At 33.1% G+C, this 21,441-nt stretch overlaps 3 protein-coding genes and 1 pseudogene across 3 annotated transcripts in view; all 4 read left to right on the top strand.

Moving 5' to 3' along the window:
• The window catches only part of UBC36 (ubiquitin-conjugating enzyme 36), a 67,945-nt gene that overhangs the window by 11,907 nt on the left and 34,597 nt on the right, over positions 1 to 21,441 (top strand). The gene's annotated exons all lie outside the window — the stretch shown is intronic.
• Positions 1,514 to 3,830, top strand: LOC105970341 (peptide-N4-(N-acetyl-beta-glucosaminyl)asparagine amidase A). The gene is made up of 2 exons (XM_012995150.2): positions 1,514 to 1,980; positions 2,433 to 3,830. Exons 1-2 carry the CDS (start codon positions 1,514 to 1,516, stop codon positions 3,739 to 3,741), a joined length of 1,776 nt encoding a protein of 591 aa, XP_012850604.2. The 3' UTR covers positions 3,742 to 3,830.
• On the top strand, positions 5,489 to 9,421 carry HEME1 (Uroporphyrinogen decarboxylase). The gene is made up of 6 exons (XM_012995226.2): positions 5,489 to 5,649; positions 5,764 to 5,921; positions 6,478 to 6,860; positions 7,512 to 7,796; positions 7,924 to 8,159; positions 9,012 to 9,421. Exons 1-6 carry the CDS (start codon positions 5,627 to 5,629, stop codon positions 9,178 to 9,180), a joined length of 1,254 nt encoding a protein of 417 aa, XP_012850680.1. The 5' UTR covers positions 5,489 to 5,626; the 3' UTR covers positions 9,181 to 9,421.
• LOC105970340 (non-specific lipid-transfer protein 1 pseudogene) lies at positions 10,186 to 10,797 on the top strand (annotated as a pseudogene).

Raw genomic sequence — 21,441 nt, 5'->3', positions numbered from 1 at the left:
AAAAGTTAAATAGAAAAAAAAATATTACTATATTTAGCATAATTATCGTGGTTTTTTTTTTGAAAGCAGCATAATTATCATTGTTAATTTTAAAATAAAATGATTATATTTGCATAGCAGATACTTGAGGAAAAAATGAATGTGTAAACGGTTCTCAATTATCAGATTGTAATTGATTGCAAATTGCAATTAATGAAAGCATAAACATTTAAAGCTATGGTTAAATATGTACACGTGTCGCTTAGTCATTGGAGTCCGTTTTTTGGTGGTAAATGGAACGTCCGTTTTTAATTTAATCTCTAATTTTATATTTATTTTGAAATATTTTTCTTTAAGATCCTAAATTGTTAAATAATAGTTTTGTCCTTGAATCATCCAACACATTCTTCCTTCAAACTCCACGTGTGCCATTTTTATTAGTGGTTTAACGTGTAAATGTATGGATAATAAGAAACTTATTACGTAATTTTTCTTTTAATGAAAAATTCAAAATTACCTTTTTTACAAAGATTATCTCTGCATTAATTGATCTCTTTTACGATTTGTTTGGTATATTTCTTTGATTTGGAAAATAAATTGGAGTATTTTGTTAATCAATGATTTCCTAGATAATTGTTAAAAAAAAAAAAGATTCATTTTGTGATTTGTGAATTAAAACGTAGTCAATGTAAATGATCTCTTGATTAATTATTGGGTTAATTACACTTACCCCTTGAAGTATGGGGGTGCAACACTTACCCTTCTAATTATTTAAAATTTTAAAATAGTTGACAGTAATAGACATTAATAACCTTAATAAAAAAAATTAAAAAATACACTACATCATAAGTATTCTATATACTTAACAACAATACATCATAAATAACCTTTTTATATTTTATTATTAGTTATTTTAATTTATGTTCAATATATTTTTAAAAATAATTATATTATTATATTTTATTTTATTTTTATTGTGTGGGATATGATGATAATTTCTTATCTTAGGAAAATTAGAAAAATTAATAATTATAATAAAAGAAAAAATATTTATGACACATTGTACTTATATATATATATATATATATATATATATATATATATATATATATATATATATATATATATATATATATATATATATATATATATATTTAAAAAAATAAACTATAATTCATAATTTTGTTTAAAAAAATTATATAACAAATCGAAAAATAGTCAAACATGTTTTTTTTTATTTAAATTAGAAGTAATAATTTTTAATTTAAATAAAATAAAATAAAAAAATAAGAAGGAATTTATGTAGTTCTAATTAAATATAAACATATATTAATTGTGCATTATGCATACTATGATTAGAGATATTTTAGCAACTTTTATTTAAGGGTATAAATATCTTTTTGATATTATTAATAATTGTATTATGGATTTAAATTAGTAGGCGAATGGGTATTTACTATTTAACCCTTCAAATTAAAAGGAAAATATTATAAATAAATAAATAAAAATAAAAAAAAAAAAATGAACGTACATCATGGCAAACTCTCTCCTCCATTTCTTCCTCCTAAGTTTCACACTCCTCCCACCTCCCCTCTCCGCCGCAAACCACCGCAAACCACGATCCCTTTTCCGATCGCCGCCGCTATCAGAGTCCACCACCTCATTCTCCTCCTCCGCCGCCGCCGCTCCTCCGACGACGTATTTCGAAGTCACGAAACCCATCAAACTCCCCAAAACCCTACCTTGCTCAATTCAAATCCTCCGACACGAATTCGCCTACACCTACGGGAAATCCCCTGTTCTAGCAGAATACAAACCCCCTTCGAATTGCGCATCTCGTAATCCCCCAAAAATCGTTCTCGAATTGACGGCGGCTTCCAAGGGCAGACAATTCGACAGAATCTTCGGCGTTTGGCTCGGCGGCGTCGAGATTCTCCGCAGCTGCACCGCCGAACCCCGCCGTACCGGAATTTTCTGGACTGTCGAAAAGGACATCACCAGGTATCCTCCCTCTCTCTCTCTCTCTCTCTCTCTCTCTCTCTCTCTCTCTCTCTCTCTCTCTCTCTCTCTCTCTCTCTCTCTCTCTCTCTCTCTCTCTCTCTCTCCTGATGATGAGACTGATGAAGGAAAGAAACAATTTTTCTTTTGATATTTAAATTAGGGTTTATATTTATTCAATTCAGTATCCCATATTTACTTTAATTAGCAAATAATCCCTATAATTCTATTTTTCTATCAAACTACTACCAAACTCGGTTTGTTAGCAATTTATGTATTAGACAATGTTCATATCCTCAAAAGATGTGTTATAGTTGTATATAAAAAAAATGTAATTTTTTTATTTTTTATTTTCTTGTACAATTTTTATTTATTTGTTATTTACCTATTTTTCGTATTAAATTCGAGACAATATTCTTAACTAAAATCCTGAATTCGTCACTAATATTCTCCAGGTACCGTTCTCTGCTGATGAAGGAACAAACTTTAGCTGTTTATATTGGAAACATTATCGATAATACTTACACCGGTGTATATCACGTGAATCTTACAATTCATTTTTATCCGGTCGAAGAACAAAATCACGGCCGTAATCGGTTTATTTCGGGTGATGATGTTGGTTCTATGGCGGCAGATTTGATTCTCCCAATTTCAAGAAATCTGCCTTTAAACGATGGGTTGTGGTTCGAAATCGAGAATTCGACTCATGTTTTGGGGAAAGAAATCGAAATCCCCCAAAATACGTACAGGGCCGTTCTCGAAGTATACGTATCTCCCCACGAAAACGATGAGTTTTGGTACACGAATTATCCGAACGAGTACATTTACGAAAATAACCTCACCGACTCCCCCGGAAACGGGCCTTTTCGCGAGGTTGTTGTTCGATTGGACGATTCTACAGTCGGTTCGATTTGGCCCTTTACCGTAATTTACACGGGTGGTGTTAATCCATTCTTGTGGCGACCGATTAGTGGAATCGGTTCGTTTGATCTCCCTTCTTACGACATTGAAATCACCCCCTTTTTGGGTAAACTATTGGACGGAAAAAATCACTCTTTTACGTTTAGTGTCACAAACGCTTTGAATGTTTGGTACATCGACGCGAATTTGCATCTTTGGTTGGACGAAAAGTCGGACAAGACACACGGGAAGCTTTTGAAACATCGTACTCCGCCTCTATCATTGTCTCTTGTCTCGAGTTTTAGTGGTGCTAATGGAGTTTTTACGACAAATGCTAGTAGATCAATAGTTTCGAGTGGATGGGTGAAATCGTCTCATGGGGTGATCACAACAAAATCGCGTCAAGAATTTACGTACAGTAATTCAATGGCGATGAAACATGACGGGAATTTGCAGGTGTTGGATCAAATGATTTATTCGAAAGGAAGTGTTGATGCTAGAAAGCGAGTTTCTTCGGTTTTTCGCGATAAATTGTTTAGAAGGTTTCGAATCTATTTGAGCTCGGACGATGTGGATAAAGGAAACGGGACTTTGGCTTCTACGGTTGATTTGAGATTGAGTATTGATGAGAAGAGTCGAAGGGGTTCTTGTTTCGGATCGTGGAAAAGTAGAATGAAGAATCGGCAAAAGGGGCATGGGTATATGCTTTTGAAAGACTCGAATTTAGTTGATGGATTGGGAGAAACGCAACAAGACTATCGTTACTCTAGTGACGAGTCGTGCTATTTTAGGAACGTGAGAAGCTCGAATTACACTATTCTGCATGATGAGGACAGCAACACTTGCAAAAACAACGAACCGTAGCGTTTTGTTTTTTACGTTTTTACCCCCGAAAAAAATGCCCTTTTTGGGATCTAAATGGCATTGTAAAAAAAATAAAATAAAAATTCCCTTTTTTATATTATAAAATTATCGTTAACCCTTTTCAACACAAAATCCCATTGGTTGACCGATACCGACGTTGAATTGGAGGGAATGTGGTGCTATTTTCGACTTGTTGAATATATTTGGTCGAGCTTGTTTTCGCCCACAAAGCTCCAATTGGATTCTCCACAACCGTATGTTTTATGGGATACCACCAGTGGATACACATACTGACCAACGTAGTAAGAGACCTATCGGATCGAAAAAAAGCCCGTAAAGGCAAAGAAAAGGCGTCGCCTAGTTCTAATGCGGAATCTAATTATAATAATCAAGTAGAAATACTAGAGGCCGGACGAAAGGTTAGGCATGATCAAAACATTGCAATCCAACAAATGCAAGAAGAACACAGAGTCATGGCAATGGATACAAGTGATTGCACTCCAGGTACAAAAGCATATTGGAAGTCGAAAAGAAAATAGATTCAAAGGAAACAAATCGCAAAAGACTTATTTGAAAGTTCTTCGGCCCATTTAGACGACGACGGATTTAATCCGTTTTATTGATCTCCCTTGTTCGATTTATATGGGTACTCTTTTCCTTGTGTCGGCCCACAAGGTTTTTGACGAGGCCCATTCGTTATTTCATAAATATAAATCGAATAACAACTTTTTGGCCAAAAAAATCCAAAAAAAAAAAAGAAAAACAAAAAAACCAAAAACAATTCCTTGTTCAATTAATTATTATTTTTTGTTTGTAGTAATCGTTATTATCCTAGATGTTTTCGGATTCTTGTTGTATTATTCGGTTTTATCCTTCTTGTTTTTCAAATGTTGTATTAGTGGTTATTATTCTTGTTTTTTTTTTCAATTATTGAATTAGTTGAGATTATTTATTTACTTTTATTTGAATATTGTATTATTATTATTATTATTATTATTATTATTATTATTATTATTATTATTATTATTATTATTATTATTATTATTATTATTATTATTATTATTATTATTATTATTATTATTATTATTATTATTGTGGTTGTTATTATTATTTTATTATTATTATAGTGGTGAGAGTGAGAATTGGAAAAAAAGTAATATAAGACCGAACGATTGGAAACGACGTAGGTAGAGAGAGGGGGAAGGGGATGGTGAGGGAAGGGGAAAACCCCCCTCTCCATTGGAGATGCTCTTAGCGCAACAAAAAATCAATCCTAAGAAAAGAAGAAAAAAGTAAAAGGTAATAATTAAGGTGGTGATGGGTGAACAAATTTGGTGTAGGGACTAGGGTGCAATAAAAATAACATATAAAGGGATAATGTGCAACAAAAATACTCAATTTCGATAAATAATCCCTCATAACTTTGCTATTCGGACAATGTGCATTGTGCAATAAGAATAATATTTTGAAGGGGATTCACTTTTAAAAATTTTGAGGGGGTAAAGTGTGAAAATTAAAAATTTACAGGAGGGTGATGTGCAATTTGCCCTTTTATAAACCCTTTTTTGCCAGTTTTGAGGTTTCGGGTCTGACTTGCCAGCCCGGTCAAAGGCTCAGTTGGACTTTAAAAAAATACAAATTTACGATTTTACCCATGAAAAAGTGGCCTGTCTCGGGAGTCGGGACACTACTTATGTACTAATCGAGTCAATTAAAAAGTCCATCAGCCAAATATCATAAATACATAAAAGTTGATGTACCAAATTGTAAATAATGTGTTTTTACTTATTATCCAGAAAATCCAGAAACAAAAGAAAGGGGGATAAGGGGGGAAGACGAGAGAATTAAACCCAGTGAGAATTGAGAAGAAAGATCCCGAATCTCAATGGGCTTCTCCAATTTCAGCAGGTAATTAAACTTACAATTTTTCTTGCATAATTTCTATGTTTGAATTTAAATTTTTTTTTTCAAATTTTATTGATTTGTTCTGCAAATTGACATTTATTTTTTGTTTTTCCTCAGCTCGTGCTGCAATTATTCCCCCATGGGTGTTGGCTGGAAATCGTCGAGCTTGTTTGCGCCGCGGAATTTTCTACCCATTAACAATTCCAATGGAGTTGTTTTTTCTCAGAATCAATCCCAGAAATTCATTTCCCCACGCGCTTCTGCTTCTTCCTCCGGTATCTTTCTTCCCCAATTGTAGTGTGTGTGTGTGTGAAATTTTGTCTAATTCAACCAGTTATTCGAGATGGGCTGATCTTTAGAACTTTTGTTGTAAATACAGCTAAGCATCAGTTATGCAGAGTTGACTCTGTATTTTGAGTGTTTATTTCGATAATTATATCTGGTTTATCTTCATCGAATTTCGCAAAGCATTTCGTTTTCGGATATAGGTGTTTTGGGAAAAGAATTTGAGTGAAATGAAAGTGAATAAGTTTGTTTGTATTTCGAGACGAGACAATTTCAATAGTAAAATATGTCTACGAGCGTGCTGGGAGAAATGTATTTCGTTTCTCCGAATTAAATTAAAGGGAGTATTTTCAAATCCGAAAGAATTTGAGTCCCAATTCGGAATGCAAAACAAACACGAATTAATTTCGGGGAAACGGGATTTTTGTTTTCTTTTTCCGAAATGGTGCCGAAATTTGCTGTTTTTGGTATCTCATCTTAAATCGAGTACAGTGTGAGAGTGAACGAGAAAGAGATTAATGAACTTATCATTTCACGTATTTTCAGATCCTCTTTTGGTCAAAGCTGCAAGAGGGGAACCGGTCAACCGTCCGCCCGCGTGGATGATGCGTCAAGCGGGACGGTACATGGCCGTTTATCAAAAGCTCGCAAAGAAACATCCGTCCTTCAGAGAAAGATCGGAGACGACTGATCTCATCGTGCAAATTTCTTTGCAGCCTTGGGAATCTTTTCGACCCGACGGAGTTATTATTTTCTCCGATATACTCACTCCACTCCCTGCATTTGGTGTTCCTTTCGATATCGAAGATGTGCGGGGCCCGGTGATACAGTCTCCTATTCGTAACGAGGAAGATTTGAAAGCTTTGCATCCGATTGATTTGGATAAGTTGAGTTTTGTCGGAGAATCTCTTCGGATACTGAGGAATGAGGTTAGTTTAGTCTTTGCTCTGTCGCGTATAATTGGTTTTCTGTACTCATCTGTTAAGGCCTCGTTTGGGGATTGTTGGTTTGATTGATGAGATTTGTGTTGAAGAATCTGAATCACCCGCCATTTTTTCTTCTCCTTTCGAGATTTCTGGTTGTGAAATTCCTATCCTACCCCTCTTCTTTACACCTTTAGATGTCAGATTCGGTTAATTATTTTCTTTGCGATTGAAAATATGTTTCAATGTTTTGTTACTCGAAAAAATTTCAGTTGTCTTTAGGGCTTGTTTGGTAGGTAAGATTAATCATGATTAAATAAAAAAAAAAAAAAAAGAATAGACCTTTTTTATGTTGGGTTATTCTATTAAGTTTTTCGGGTCTGGCAAACCCGTAATTATGAAGAAAAAATGAGTTATCTTAATTTATTTAATGGGAAATTTAACTACATAATCGGGTTCTCATAAGATTACTAATCCTTGTATCGAGTAATATCCTTAATAGGATTGTCAATTGAGTAATAATAGGCGTTGAGTTTGGACTAAATATCCTTCATATTCTTGATTAAAATCGTCGAAACCTTGATTATACTGTCCTATCCCTATTCCCAAACGAGGCCTAAAGATTTCGTTTCTAATTTTTTTTTTTTTCGTTTTTAGGTAGGGGAAAAAGCAGCAGTTTTAGGTTTTGTGGGAGCTCCATGGACAATAGCTACATATATAGTCGAAGGAGGTACGACTCGAACATACACAACAATAAAGGGCATGTGCCACACAGCACCCGATTTGCTAAGGGCACTTTTGTCTCATTTGACAAAATCCATAACCGAGTACATAGTCTTCCAAGTCGAATCCGGAGCTCATTGCATACAGATATTCGACTCGTGGGGCGGCCAATTGCCCCCCGACATGTGGGAAAAGTGGTCCAAGCCTTATATCAATGAGGTAGTTAGCGAGTCGCATTTTCATTTTTTTTTTTTTTAAATTAAAAAATTAAAAAATTTGAATTTTTTTTTTAAATTAAAAAACAAATAAAAAAAGATGTTTTAAGTTAGTTTATTTACGAGTGCAGATAGTGAGAGCGGTTAAGCAGAGGTGCCCTCAAACGCCGCTTGTGCTGTACATAAACGGAAATGGTGGACTTCTTGAAAGGATGAAAGGAACCGGAGTTGATGTGATTGGGCTCGATTGGACGGTGGATATGGCCGACGGAAGGAGGCGCCTCGGAAATGATATTAGTATACAAGGAAATGTGGACCCCGCGTATCTCTTCTCTACTCACTCTGCCATAACTGACGAAGTTAAAAGGTACGTACAATAAAGCAAATTATGAGACGCACTCGAATATGATTTGAAAAATGTCCGATTCTTTATGCCTCTAGACTTGCCGTTTGAGTACTTGTAGATTAAAAGTTTTGGCTTATTGCATTCAACACCCCTGTGTTTACTCTAATTGTTAAAAAGTCTCGTTGTGTGATTAATATTAGCAAACACTCCCATATGATTCCATTTTTTTTGGCAAACTACCCTCTAAAAACTCACCATTTAGGAGGTGCTATGCTAAAAAAAATCATCGTATGGGGTTTCTTTTGCTAATATTGAAAATATGGGGGCTTTTTAGCAAATTTATATAACGTTGGTTAGAAATGCCGTGGTTCGTCAAATAATTGAGTTTTATATAGTATTTGGTTTATCCTGTAACTTTTCGAGCCGACCCAATTTTGTTTGCTAATACAGGTCCTTAATTTTCGTAGTATAATATAACCATGCAAATAAATATATTATCTTTGTTAAATCCCATTGCGACAACCAAACGAGGCCTTATCCAATAATTATCTAATCCTCATGACTTGGATGGTACAATATAATCGGGGTTTATTGCATTCAACACCCCTGTGTTTACTCTAATTGCTAAAAATGTCCAAGTATTAATAATATTAGCATTCTAGCAAACAACCCCCTAAAAAATTCAACCATTTAGGGGGCTGCTTGCTAAAAATAATGCATTATCGAGGGGGTGGTTACTAAAATTATTAATATTAGGACTATTTTAGAAATTCAAAATAATATAGAGGTGCTAAATACAATAAACTCGAGAAGAGTTACTTAACTTTGACAACTCTATTTACGAAGCTCATAAAATTCATCGGATTTTTTCAGGGTCGTAAATTGTGCAGGGAAAAAGGGCCACATACTAAACTTGGGCCATGGAGTTCTTGTCGGAACCCCAGAGGACGCAGTGGCTCATTTCTTCGATGTTGCAAGAAGCATCAATTTTGATTCCCAATTCGAAAGTTATCCAGTTGGCGAACCTAATATGGTAGCTTGAGTCGATTTTTCGTCGCAAAAAAATTGTTTTTTTTTTCTTCTTTTTTTTGTATAAATAGGCTCTTCTTTTTCAGGAATGAGTAAATTAATAATCTAATTTTTTTTGCAGCGTAGTGTTGTAAGTTGATATTTGTCGTCGTGTTTCGAAGTTGCATGGTTCTTCTGTGTACTACTTGGTAATTGTAAAGCCTTTTCGGACTGTGTAAATGCATTCTCAGACAAAATTGATTTTGATTGGAAAATGTGTAGTTAAATTTCAGCTCCAAGTACAGTAATTTTTAGTTAGCAGATACCGACGACGAGTCTCGGAACAAAAGCTAAATAGCTTATATCCCGAACCGAGGAATTGAACCCGTAACCTAATATAACCCTTCCCCCCCCCCCCCCCCCCCCCCCCCCCCCCCCCTATATCGCTCGTGGAATGCCGTTGTTGTGTATTACTTTATATATATATAACTATATTTTTTCTATCTAACTTCAAATAATTAGATTGAATGCTGTTTTTTTTTTTTTTTTTTTGTTAATGAAGGAACCCGCAACCAATCATATAGGTGCACTGGATAAACCTACACTCTCGTATAATAGCTTGCAAACCATATACGAGACGTAAACCATACTAGACTAACCATGGTTTTACACGGACATGTATATATATTTTGGTTCCTCTCGACATCTTATAATAATGGCGAGGCCTAATTCCTCCAAAGTTAACGCGTACAAGACTTCAATGCGGGAGTAGTGCTTGTTCGAAATCGGCAAACATTTACGCGATCGGCCATTTCTAATTTTTCAGCTTTATTATAATTAGAAACAAATTTAATGATTTTTAGGTGAAAATATTTAATTCCCTCTTCTACTTCGTCTCTTCATTCTTCTCCGGCCAACTTAATACCATCGCAAGCGCAATTATAAATACCCCGAAAACCCGAACGAAAAATATTCACAAAACAAATCAGAAAAATTATCTCGTTTCAAGTATATATATATATACACAATTGCCGAATCTATGGCGGCTGCAGTTTCTTCATCTTCACTTAATAAGGTTGGGTATACATTATCGATGATGATTTTGCTTAGCTTGTTGGTGATAATAATAACAGGTCCGGCCGAGGTAGAATCAGCCGCAATCACGTGCAGCGCAGTTGTGACGAGGATCACTTCGTGCATCGGTTATGTCCAAAGAGGCGGTGAGGTGACACCTGCATGCTGCGACAGTCTGAAATCACTGAACGACGAAGCCAAAACAACGGCCGATTTGCAAGCCGCATGCAGGTGTCTCACGGCGCTTATACCTAGCGTTTCGCCTAACCCTAGTTTGATTAACAGCCTTCCCGATAAATGCGGCATCCCTTTTCCGTACCGATACACCCCATCGCTCGACTGTTCAAAGTAAGAACAATATTATTCAACACTGTAACAAGAACAAAGCTTTCTCTTTCACACACACACACACACACACACACACACACACACACACATATATATATATATATATATATATATATATATATATATATATATATATATATATATATAGATATATATATAAGCATGCAAGAAATTAATGCATGGATTATGTTCTGTGGCTTTGATTTATTGCTGCAGGTTAACACGTTAATCGATTAATTGACGAGACTTGCACGAAGAAAATAATCTACGGCACGCGTGCTTATATAAATAAAAGACTGAATAACATATATATATATATATATATATATATATATATATATATATATATATATATATATATATATATATATATGAAAAATATAAGATGTATGCATGTATGTCAGCATGTGGAGCTTCTTCCTCGATGGATAAAGACAATCTCTAGTATTATTTCTTAATTAGCATCTGTGTATAATCTCTATCTAATGTTGTGCTTGTAATAAATAAAAATATGTGGTGGTTGTAGTATTGAATAAATTGCAAGATACCCCATCTGAAACCCGTTTGTGTCAATTAAGTCCCTGTGAAAAGGACCTTTAATTTAAAATTTTGATATAGATGACTTAAGGTGTGGTCACTTCATTGATAATAACTTAACCTAATACAAATTTGTTATATATAAAAATGCAAAATCAAATTTTGTTCAAGGAAATTAAACAAAATGTTTTTGTAATTTATTTTTGATACAAACACATACACACATATGTATGTATACACAAACACAATTTCTTATCGTTAATTCTCGTTATTTTTCCTTATGAATCACCGTTCGAAAAAATAACTAACATTTTGCCCTAATTTATTTTAGGAATTATTTGATAAAAACCCCCCATATGTCTTTTACAATTAGTGTAGATCCATTTTTTTCCCCCACTTTTTGAGATAAATCCTAAATTTTATTTGAGGAAATGTGGGATAACCCCCTACTTTTGAAAATATATATGAGGAGACCTAATGTTTTTTTCTCTCTAAGGCACCAAAATTCTGAACTTAATTAGGCAGACCCCCATGAGGACAAGTGATATGACTATTTTACCCTTATTATTCTGTTTTATTGGGCAAGGAAATTCCCTAACGGTATAGAAGGAAGCACCTTCTTTCTCTCCCTCTCTCTCGGCCCTCTTTCTCACGGCGCGTTCTCTCTCTCACTTTCTCCATCTCAATCGCATCCTTATACGATTGGGTTGGGTTTCGGATTTGGGTGATTTAGCTTGATTTGCGTCGATCGAGGTTCAGTTTTACTGAGCGTTTAAGGTTCATTTTTTTTTATTTTTTTACGGATATTTCATGGCTCGTTTTTGTTTATGATTATGATGCGCGGCTGGGTGTTTGTTGATTTTACAATTGTGATTTTGCGTTTTCGTGTGTTTTTGTACAGTTTGGGGTTTTTATTGGTCAATTGTGTTTGTGTTGATGCATTTCGATATTATATCGTTTTTTTAATTTTTTCAGAGATTTGTAATTATATATACCAGAGTAGTCATGTTTAGCATCATAGGCCTGTTGCATATACATAATTGTGTCGTTTTGATTTTTTCAGAGATTTGTATTTGAAATATACCAGAGTAGTCATGTTTAGCATCATAGACCTGTTGTATATCAGAGTAGTTAAATATATGTTACAGTAGTCATATACATAATTGCCTTTTTGAATTTTTTGTGTATATTTTTTGATTTGTATTGATATACACCAGAGTAGTCATGTTTAGCATCATAGGTCTATTGCATATCAGGGTAGTTAAATATATATATTACAGTAGTCATATACAATACTTATTTATTCTGCATATCAGGTGCATAATGTCTACAAATATTGTACTAATAATGAGGTTTGGAGAATTATTTGGTGTGAGAAAATGTGTTACTTCTTTTGGATTTGAAGAGTTGGTTGGATTCGTAAGGGCCAAATGGGGCTCGTTGCACCGGAACACCATGTCTCTCACGTATACGGTTGTTGGTCATGGGGAGGGTGTGTTGTATGATGATGATGATGTGTTTTACATGCTGTCGTTAGCGCGCCAGATGTCTCTTGATCGTGTTGAAGTGACTGTTAAACAAAGAGAGGGAGTTGTTCCTGATGTGGTATCAAGTGTAGCATACTTGTCTAATCGGGCACAGCTGCATGATGATGTTGCGTTGGAAATTGGTCAAGGTAGTAGAAGAAATTACTCGCAAAATGCTGGAATGTGTGCTCAAACTCAGTTGATGAGTGCTAACTGGGCTGATCTGATCAAGGATGTTGGTCAAGTTTTTCGTGGAGGTGCTGTAGAGTTTAGGAAAGCTTTATGCATGTATTCAGTGGAAACTGGATTTGAGTTTACATACGTTAAGAATGAGCGTATACGTGTCACAGCTGAATGCAAACACATGACAATAAAAAACTGTATGTGGAGGATACACGCATCAATTGAGAAGGTCAATGGGTATTTTTATATAAAGAAATTTGAGAAGCATCCCACTTGTGGATCTTCTTTTGGGTCGTCAAGGACGAATAGAATGACGTCTGACATTATTGCTGGTATGATAGTTAATATGGTACGAGCGAAGCCAGACATGGTTGCTAATGATGTTATCGTGGAAATGAAGCTGAATTATGGAGTGGACATTAGCTATTATCAATGTTGTCAGAATCGGACCGGACCGGCCGGTTCGACCGCGACCCGCCAAAAATACGGTCTGGTTCAACCTCAGAAACCGGAGAATTCATTAACCGGGGTCAATACGTCGAAAACCCGGTTCGACCGGTAAACCCGGTAGACCCGGGAACCATTTAAAGAACCGGGTTTTAGGCTAAAACGATGGTAGATGGCCGGATTTGCGCGGAGGATCACCGTGCTGGGCGGATCTGGGCGGGGGATTGCCTTGGACGGTCGGATCTAGGTCGGAGTTGTGAATGGCTAGATCGGTGGGCTGAAGAAAAAACAAAACCGAGCAAAAAAGATGAAGAATTGAAGTGTAAAGATGAAGAAAAAACAAAGAGAAACATGAGTAGACGAGGAAGGTGATGTTTTATCGGGAGAAAAGGGAGGAAAAAAAAGAAAAAAAAAAGAAAAAGAAAAGGGATTGAGGTCTGGATGTGACGAAGAGGAAAGAAAAATTGGGAGTGGGATAGGTGAGTGAAGAGGTAAGCCGTAAGAGGAGAAAATAAATTAAAAAATGATATATTAAAATTGAATTATAAATATTGGAGTAAAAGTGAAATAAACAGGAGGAATACATAAAAAAATATAGGGAATAATATTTTTATATTTATAAAAATAATTAAATAATTAAAAAATAAAAATAATAAAAAACCCGGGTTGACCCCGGTCCAACCGTGACCCGAATCCTCACCCGGTTTTGTGTCCGGTCCGGTTCTGATAACATTGGCTATTATGTGGCTTGGAGGTCTGTCACGGCAGGGAAGCAACATGTTTTTGGTGATGATATTTTTTTATATTTTCTTTATAATGAATGTCGATAAATTTTGACAAATGTGTAGTGGATTTCATTTTTTGGTAAACCTGCTGGAAATAAAATGATTTTTTAAAAAACTGAAATTTTCAATAAGTTTACAGTGAATTTTCGTAATAGATAATGTTATTTATTTAGTGGTTTTCGATAAGCTTATAATGGAATTTCGAATTCGTAATAGATAATGTTAATTATTTAGTGGTTTTCGATAAGCTTATAATGGATTTTCGTAATGAACTACGTTAATACATAATGGTTTTCGATAAGTTTATAATGAATTTTTGTAATGGAATACATTAATTACATAGTGGTTTTCGTTGATTACATAGTGGTTTTCGATAAGTTTATAGTGAATTTCAATTTAATAAAAACTTTGTTTTTTAAATCGAAATGTAAAAAGAGAATTTTAAAAAAAATCAAAATTAAAAATCAATTTTTAATATTGAAAATATTTTTTTTTAAGAAAATCAAAATTTTATAATTTTCTTATAAACAAGCTTTAGAATAAAAATAAATTAAAAAAAAACACAATTTAATCAAAATTTTAAAAAATAATTTCTGCAAAAAAAAAGGTCAAAATTAAAAACATAATCAAACAAACGTAATTTATTTTAATTGAAACGGTTTGAGATTTTTTGAGAGATTTTGGAGATTAGGCGGATTTTTAGGGGAGTTATTTTGGAAAATTTAAACTAAACATTAAAATTCGAAAATACACCACAATGGTAATACAAGTATTTTGCTATGTAAGGGGGTTATCCCAAAAATAGGATTATTAATTGGACTTATCCCTCTTAGGAAATTAAATGAGGAGTTATCTCATATATGATACTAGTAATTGTACCCGTGCGATGCACGGGACAACAAATTGCATTGTTTTGATGTTGTAAGAATATAAACAAACGTTTGATGTATCGTATGATCAAAATTCTATTATACTGGAACATTATTAAGTATACTACACACAAAAAAAAAGGACATAACTTTAGTGTTGAATAAATTTCCAAATGAATTGAATCAGCTAATACCAGTAGATTGAAAATTTGAACCAGGAAAAAAATCATCAATTATGTCTTTCATGTTGAGCTTAAAAGTAATTAGATTTAATAACTAAGTTAACATAATCAAAACTAAACTATCGACAACATACCATCGTAAAAGGCCATCTATACATCTTGCATCGGAACTAAGCCCTTCTCCACTGCCTCATTTTAAGGCTGTTTTGCCACTGGAATTAATAATTAGAAAATTAAGAAACAAAAATAAATACAAACGATAAATTAAATATCGCATACAAACAATAAGTCTTGAAGGTCGACTTCCAATAGCTTGTGGCTCCGCCCATTTTTGTTTAATTTTCTCAAATCATCCCTTTTAATAACATGTCCAATAACATATAAATGAAATAATTGTTATGCATAAAATTTGAAAACTTAGGTATAAATTAATGAAACACATAATTTAACAAAATGAAATTACCAATAAGCCATGATGGAAAAAGATGTAAACTAATTGCCACACAGTCAATAGGATGAAGAAGAAGATAAGAAACAAAATCTAAACTCGGGTTACCAAAAGAAGAAGCCTTAGATAGGGAAGATATAAAATTCAAATGTTGCAGACATTCTGTAAAACGATGTCACAAAATCCGCTAGGGATGAAAATCAGATTTATTTACCCTTTTCTGTAAAAATCGAAAATCAGATTGTTATAAATAAGATCTAGGAGAATTTGATGAAAATCGATAATAATATTTAAAATAATATTTAGGAGATAAAAATTTGATAAAAAATCAAAAAATAATATTTAGGAGATAAAAATCTGATAAAAATCGAAAATAAAATTTAAAATAATAGTTAGGAGATAAAAATTGATAAGAAATCGAAAATAATATTTCAAATAATGTTAATGAGATAAAAGTTGATAAAATATGAAAATAATAATTAGAATAATATTTAGGATATAAAATATGATTAAAATCATTCCGTAATAACTCCAATTCCACATTTATACCACTCATCTGTATTATATTGAACCATATAGGTTTCCTTGATTGCTTCAAGCGTATATTGACCAAACTGATGAATTGTATTATAAAGATGTTTAGGTATGTTTCTACATAAATAATCTTTAGCGCATATAAGATCCTTTCCAATTAATAGTGTGATTAAGTTAGGTGTCTCATAAAATATATTAGACTCATCGAATTTTGTAGTTCGATCTTCAATATTCATCTGTAACTGAAAATTATTATTTAAAATAATATTTAGGAGGTAAAAATTTGATAAAAATCGAAAATAATATTTAGGAGACAATAATCTGATAAAAAACGAAAATAATATTTAGGAGATAAAAAACTAATAAAAACATGATAAAACTCGAAAAAAATATTTAAAATATTATTTAGGAGATATATATTTGATAAAATTCGAAAATAATATTTAGGAGTGAAAAATCTGCTAAAAGTTGAAAATTATATTTAATATTATAGTTAGGAGATATAAATTTGATAAAATTAAAAAACAATATGATTTATAATAATATTTAGGAGATAAAAATTTGATAAAAATAAAAAATAATATTTAGGAGACAAAAATCTGATAAAAATAAAAAATAATATTTAAAATAATATTTAGGGTATACAAATATGATAAAATTCGAAAATAATATTTAAAATAATATTAAGGAGATAAAAATTTGATAAAAATTGAAAAAAATTACAAATATGACATTAGGGTTTCTTAGGGTTGCCGTAGCGTTTCTTTCTTTTATATATAAGATAACCCCTTTATCTTAAGGAATAGTATTTTGATGACTTTTCTTTTTTTCTTTTCAAAAAAATATTAATTCAACTAAGACTTCGAGAATTAGCAACGATCCCCAACGATTAATCTCCGATATGCATGTGAATTGACTGAATTTGCCGATTAATTACAACTTGAATGTTTTCACTCGTCAATCACAATTAGTACAACACATGGTATATTAAACTAGTACTACACCCGTGCGATGCACTAAGATCAATTCGAAGATCAAAATGCATTAACTTAAGAAATCAACGAACTAAAATACAATGTCTAAAACTAAAACTCATACTAACACAAATACAAATATAAATACTAACACCAACACTAAACTAATACTAAGAGCAACTCCAATAATAGATATCAAAATTGAGTTATCAAATACTCATTTGCTATTTTGAGAATTATTTTAATATATATTGATTTAAAATTCATCTACTTCAACCATGATTATCAAATTAATTATCAATTGGAAGTCTATTGGTGGTTTTATTTGTAATTGCCACGTGTCAACTTCTAGGGATGGCCATGGGGCGGGTTTTGCATTCCGCGCACCCGCCCCGTTAACAAACCCGTTCAACCCGCACCCGCCCCGCCCCGCAACAGGTATACATTTTACCAACCCGCACCCGCCCCCTAGAAAATCCGTGGGTACCCGCCCCGCCAAAAAACCTGTAAAGTTGAAGAAAAAAATACTAAAAAAATAAAAAAAAAAAAAAAAATAAATCAAAAAATTGAATAAGCGTAATGAAAACAATAATTCTAAATCAAGATATCAAATAATGATATTATAACATAAATAATATATATATATATATATATATATATATATATATATATATATATATATATATATATATATATATATATATATATATATATATATATATATATATATATATATATATATATATATATATATATATATAGGTCTGCGGAGCGGGTATATACAAACCTGTACCCGCCCCGAACCCGTTTTTGGGTGAAAATAAGAACTCGTACCCATGCCATTTATTTGGGGGGCAGGTATTACCCGGAAATTTCGGGGCGGGTACTCGCGAGTCGGGTAAAAATTGTCATCCCTATCAATTTCTTATTGGATGTTTAGGAGGTTATATTTTTTATAACTCAATTTCGAGCAAGTATTTTACAACCCAAAAGGTGAATTATCAAAATAAAAACCTCATTTGATAACTCCATTGGAGTTAAAGGTTTCTATTTTTAAGTATGTAAATGGGGGTTAAATGTTTGAATATTTTATTTGATAACGCCATTGGAGTTGCTCTAAATACATACCACTAAAAATACTAACACTAATACTAATATTAATACTAATACTAATACTAATACTAATATTAATTAATGTTAATATTAATACAAATACTAAACTAATGATCTAATACTAATATTAATACTAATACTAATGCTAATACTATTAATAATATCGATACTAATATCAATTTTAGTATTAGTATTACTATTAGTATTAGTATTAATTTTGGTAAGAGTATTAGTATGAGTATTGGTTTTGGTATGGGGTATTGGTATCAATATCGATATCAGTGTTGGTATATCAGTATATGTATTGATATCCGTATTGGTATTAATATCGGTATTTATCGGTGTCACTATTGGTATTAGTATCAGTATCAATATAGTATCAATATTCCATCAGTATCAATATTAGTATTAATATTAGTATTAGTATATCAATATCAGTATCGTGTCAGTCTTAGTATCAGTATCAGTATTAATATTAATATTAACATTATTATTACTATTACTATTAGTATTAGTATTAGTTTAGTGATATACAGTATTCTTCCTTTAGTTATTAGTTGTTTAGCGATATATTATATTCCTCCTTCAGTGTTCAACACATCGTTATGTCATGGGAGTAGTACTGTATACGTCTTATCTCTTTTGAAACTTTTACAAGTAGATTAAGTATTATACATCACTGAATGGACGCCGCTATGACAAACTTGCAAGTTATTCGAATATCACGACTTCTCTGTTACTGTGTTTGTTGTAAAGTGAATTATTTTGCAAGAAGTATTATACATCACTGAATGGACACCGCTATGACAAACTTGCAAGTTATTCGAATATCATGACTTCTCTGTTACTGTGTTTGTTGTAAAGTGAATTATTTTGCATTAAATTCACATAGTGTAATGTAGTACATTGTATTCCCCGAAATAGTTATACCATATATATTAAATAATTTAATTTAATTTTCCCATCGCGTTTTACCTTTGCATTTTTTAATTGCATTTCATATGTTATGACTTTATATTAAAAAATAAAGTTTATTTTTCTTTGAATTTCTTTACGGACAGAATAATTTAAGTTAAGGCCTAATTTTTGCTTAAGAAAAAGGCCCAATTTAAAAAGTGAAATGCTCTTTACGATTTAAAAATTGCTATTTACCGTTCAAAATAAAAAACATTTTATCTCTCTAAAACCACTAAAACTCTCAAATTTCTCCAAAACCCCCCATTCGAAAATTTTCAGAAAAAAAAATCGAAAAAAATCGAATTCAACCAATTTCATTGCTTGGGCTTGGATTTTTTCAGGTAATTTCAACTCCAACTTGTGTTATATGCATTGGGTAACTCGATTTTGCAACCAATTCCATGTATAAAAGCCCTACAAATTGATTTGTAGAGCTTTTATAATTTTCGGAAAAAAATTCGAACGCCCAAGTCGGGCGCCCGTCACCTGAACAGACGCCCAAAGTGGGCGTCCTTTCAGGCGACCGGCGCCCGACTTGGGCGTGTAATCCATTGTTGGACGCCCGGTTTGGGTTTTTCCCGGGCGATCCGGTGCCCTGTCCAGGCGTCGGTTCGGTCGGGAAAAGCCCAAACCGGGCGTTCGATATAATTTTTTTTCTTTTTTTTCTGAATTAAAATAATTTTTTTTCTAAATTAAAATAAGTTAGTGAATTTAAAATAATTTAGTTAATTCAATGAAATTAAAATATTTTTATGTTTACAGGATGTCTAATTGGGCGAAAAAATTCGGACTGGGAAAAGGGAAAGGGAGGGGAGGACACATAATAGAAATGTTACCAGTTCTAAACGTCGTGGGGAATGCACTAGTGCTTTTGTACCCCCACGTACAACGATTGAGGAGGACACAGAGACAGAGGCCGAGCAGGAGATGGATGCACCCATGGATGCATATATGCATCCGCAGGAGGACGAGTACGATCCACAACTACTCTTTCAGCAGAAATATCAGTTTCCGGTGCCGGATTTTCCATCCGATGATGATAACGAGGATGTTCCGACTCCGACTCCGCCTCCTGTGCCGATGGGTGGTACTTTCGGTGGTTCTACTCCTGTCCCGAGGTCCCGCACCGCTCCGAGAAAAAAACTTCCTTCTCGACCTTGGAGGTTGACTAGTGAGACACCCGGTGGACCTAAATACGCTCACTTAATTCCGAGTTTTGGAGCACATATTGCCTACGACATTTGGGAGGGAAAGGTAATACTTATTAATATTAATAAATTTTGTTTATAATATATACACTTGATTGTGGTATACTTATATATGAATATATCTTTAACAGGGCCGACATATGGTTAAATTACGGTCGCACGCGAAGTGTACTTGGCCGGGCCCCGACGACGGTGATTGTGTTTCACTACTGGAGAGTACGGGCTTGTATCACTTGCGTGATTGTTCGTTGCCTCAGTACAATAACCCACTGATAGAGGCTTTTATTGAGAGGTGGCAGCCAGACACCAACAGTTTTCACATGCCGTTCGGAGAGATGACAATTACCCTCCACGACGTGCATTTCATCATGGGTTTGCGAGTTAGTGGACTTCGCCCTAACGTTTGGATGGATAAGGCCGAGGCGATCCAGCTTGGTGCGAGAGCTTTCGGGGTCGACCCGGCACTTATGGAGCAGTGGTGGTATGGTGGCGGACCCCGGTTACATGATTTGGAGGTAAAGTATGGCTACGATTCTACATTTCCTTCCGCGTATCGGGTACGAGCATATATTGCATACTTGCTCGGAAAAGTTATTGTTCGTGGATAAGAGTGGATCGAAGGTCAGAACAGATTTTTTCCCACTGTTAGAGCAAATCCATATGATTCGCGAGTATTCTTGGGGCTCGGCTATATTGGCCTATCTGTACCGACAGTTGGACATGGCTACACGAGCTGAGGCAGCGCAAATTGGTGGATGTCTGACACTATTATTATTATTATTATTATTATTATTATTATTATTATTATTATTATTATTATTATTATTATTATTATTATTATTATTATTATTATTATTATTATTATTATTATTATTATTATTATTATTATTATTATTATTATTATTATTATTATTATTATTATTATTATTATTATTATTATTATTATTATTATTATTATTATTATTATTATTATTATTATTATTATTATTATTATTATTATTATTATTATTATTATTATTATTATTATTATTATTATTATTATTATTATTATTATTATTATTATTATTATTATTATTATTATTATTATTATTATTATTATTATTATTATTA

The sequence above is a fragment of the Erythranthe guttata genome, chromosome 8 (assembly GCF_056151865.1).
Source record: "Erythranthe guttata isolate IM_541 chromosome 8, IM_541, whole genome shotgun sequence".
NCBI lineage: Eukaryota > Viridiplantae > Streptophyta > Magnoliopsida > Lamiales > Phrymaceae > Erythranthe > Erythranthe guttata.
Note: the sequence above shows the minus strand (reverse complement) of the source record. Positions and strands in the feature narration are given on the sequence as shown.

Excerpts from the sequence above, each read along its gene's own strand:
- LOC105970341 (XM_012995150.2), top strand. The coding sequence starts at position 1,514 with ATGGCAAACTCTCTCCTCCATTTCTTCCTCCTAAGTTTCACACTCCTC. Across the intron at positions 1,981-2,432 it reads GTCGAAAAGGACATCACCAG|GTACCGTTCTCTGCTGATGA; the intron begins GTATCCTCCCTC and ends AATATTCTCCAG.
- HEME1 (XM_012995226.2), top strand. The coding sequence starts at position 5,627 with ATGGGCTTCTCCAATTTCAGCAG. Across the intron at positions 5,922-6,477 it reads CGCTTCTGCTTCTTCCTCCG|ATCCTCTTTTGGTCAAAGCT; the intron begins GTATCTTTCTTC and ends ACGTATTTTCAG. Across the intron at positions 7,797-7,923 it reads CCAAGCCTTATATCAATGAG|ATAGTGAGAGCGGTTAAGCA; the intron begins GTAGTTAGCGAG and ends TTACGAGTGCAG.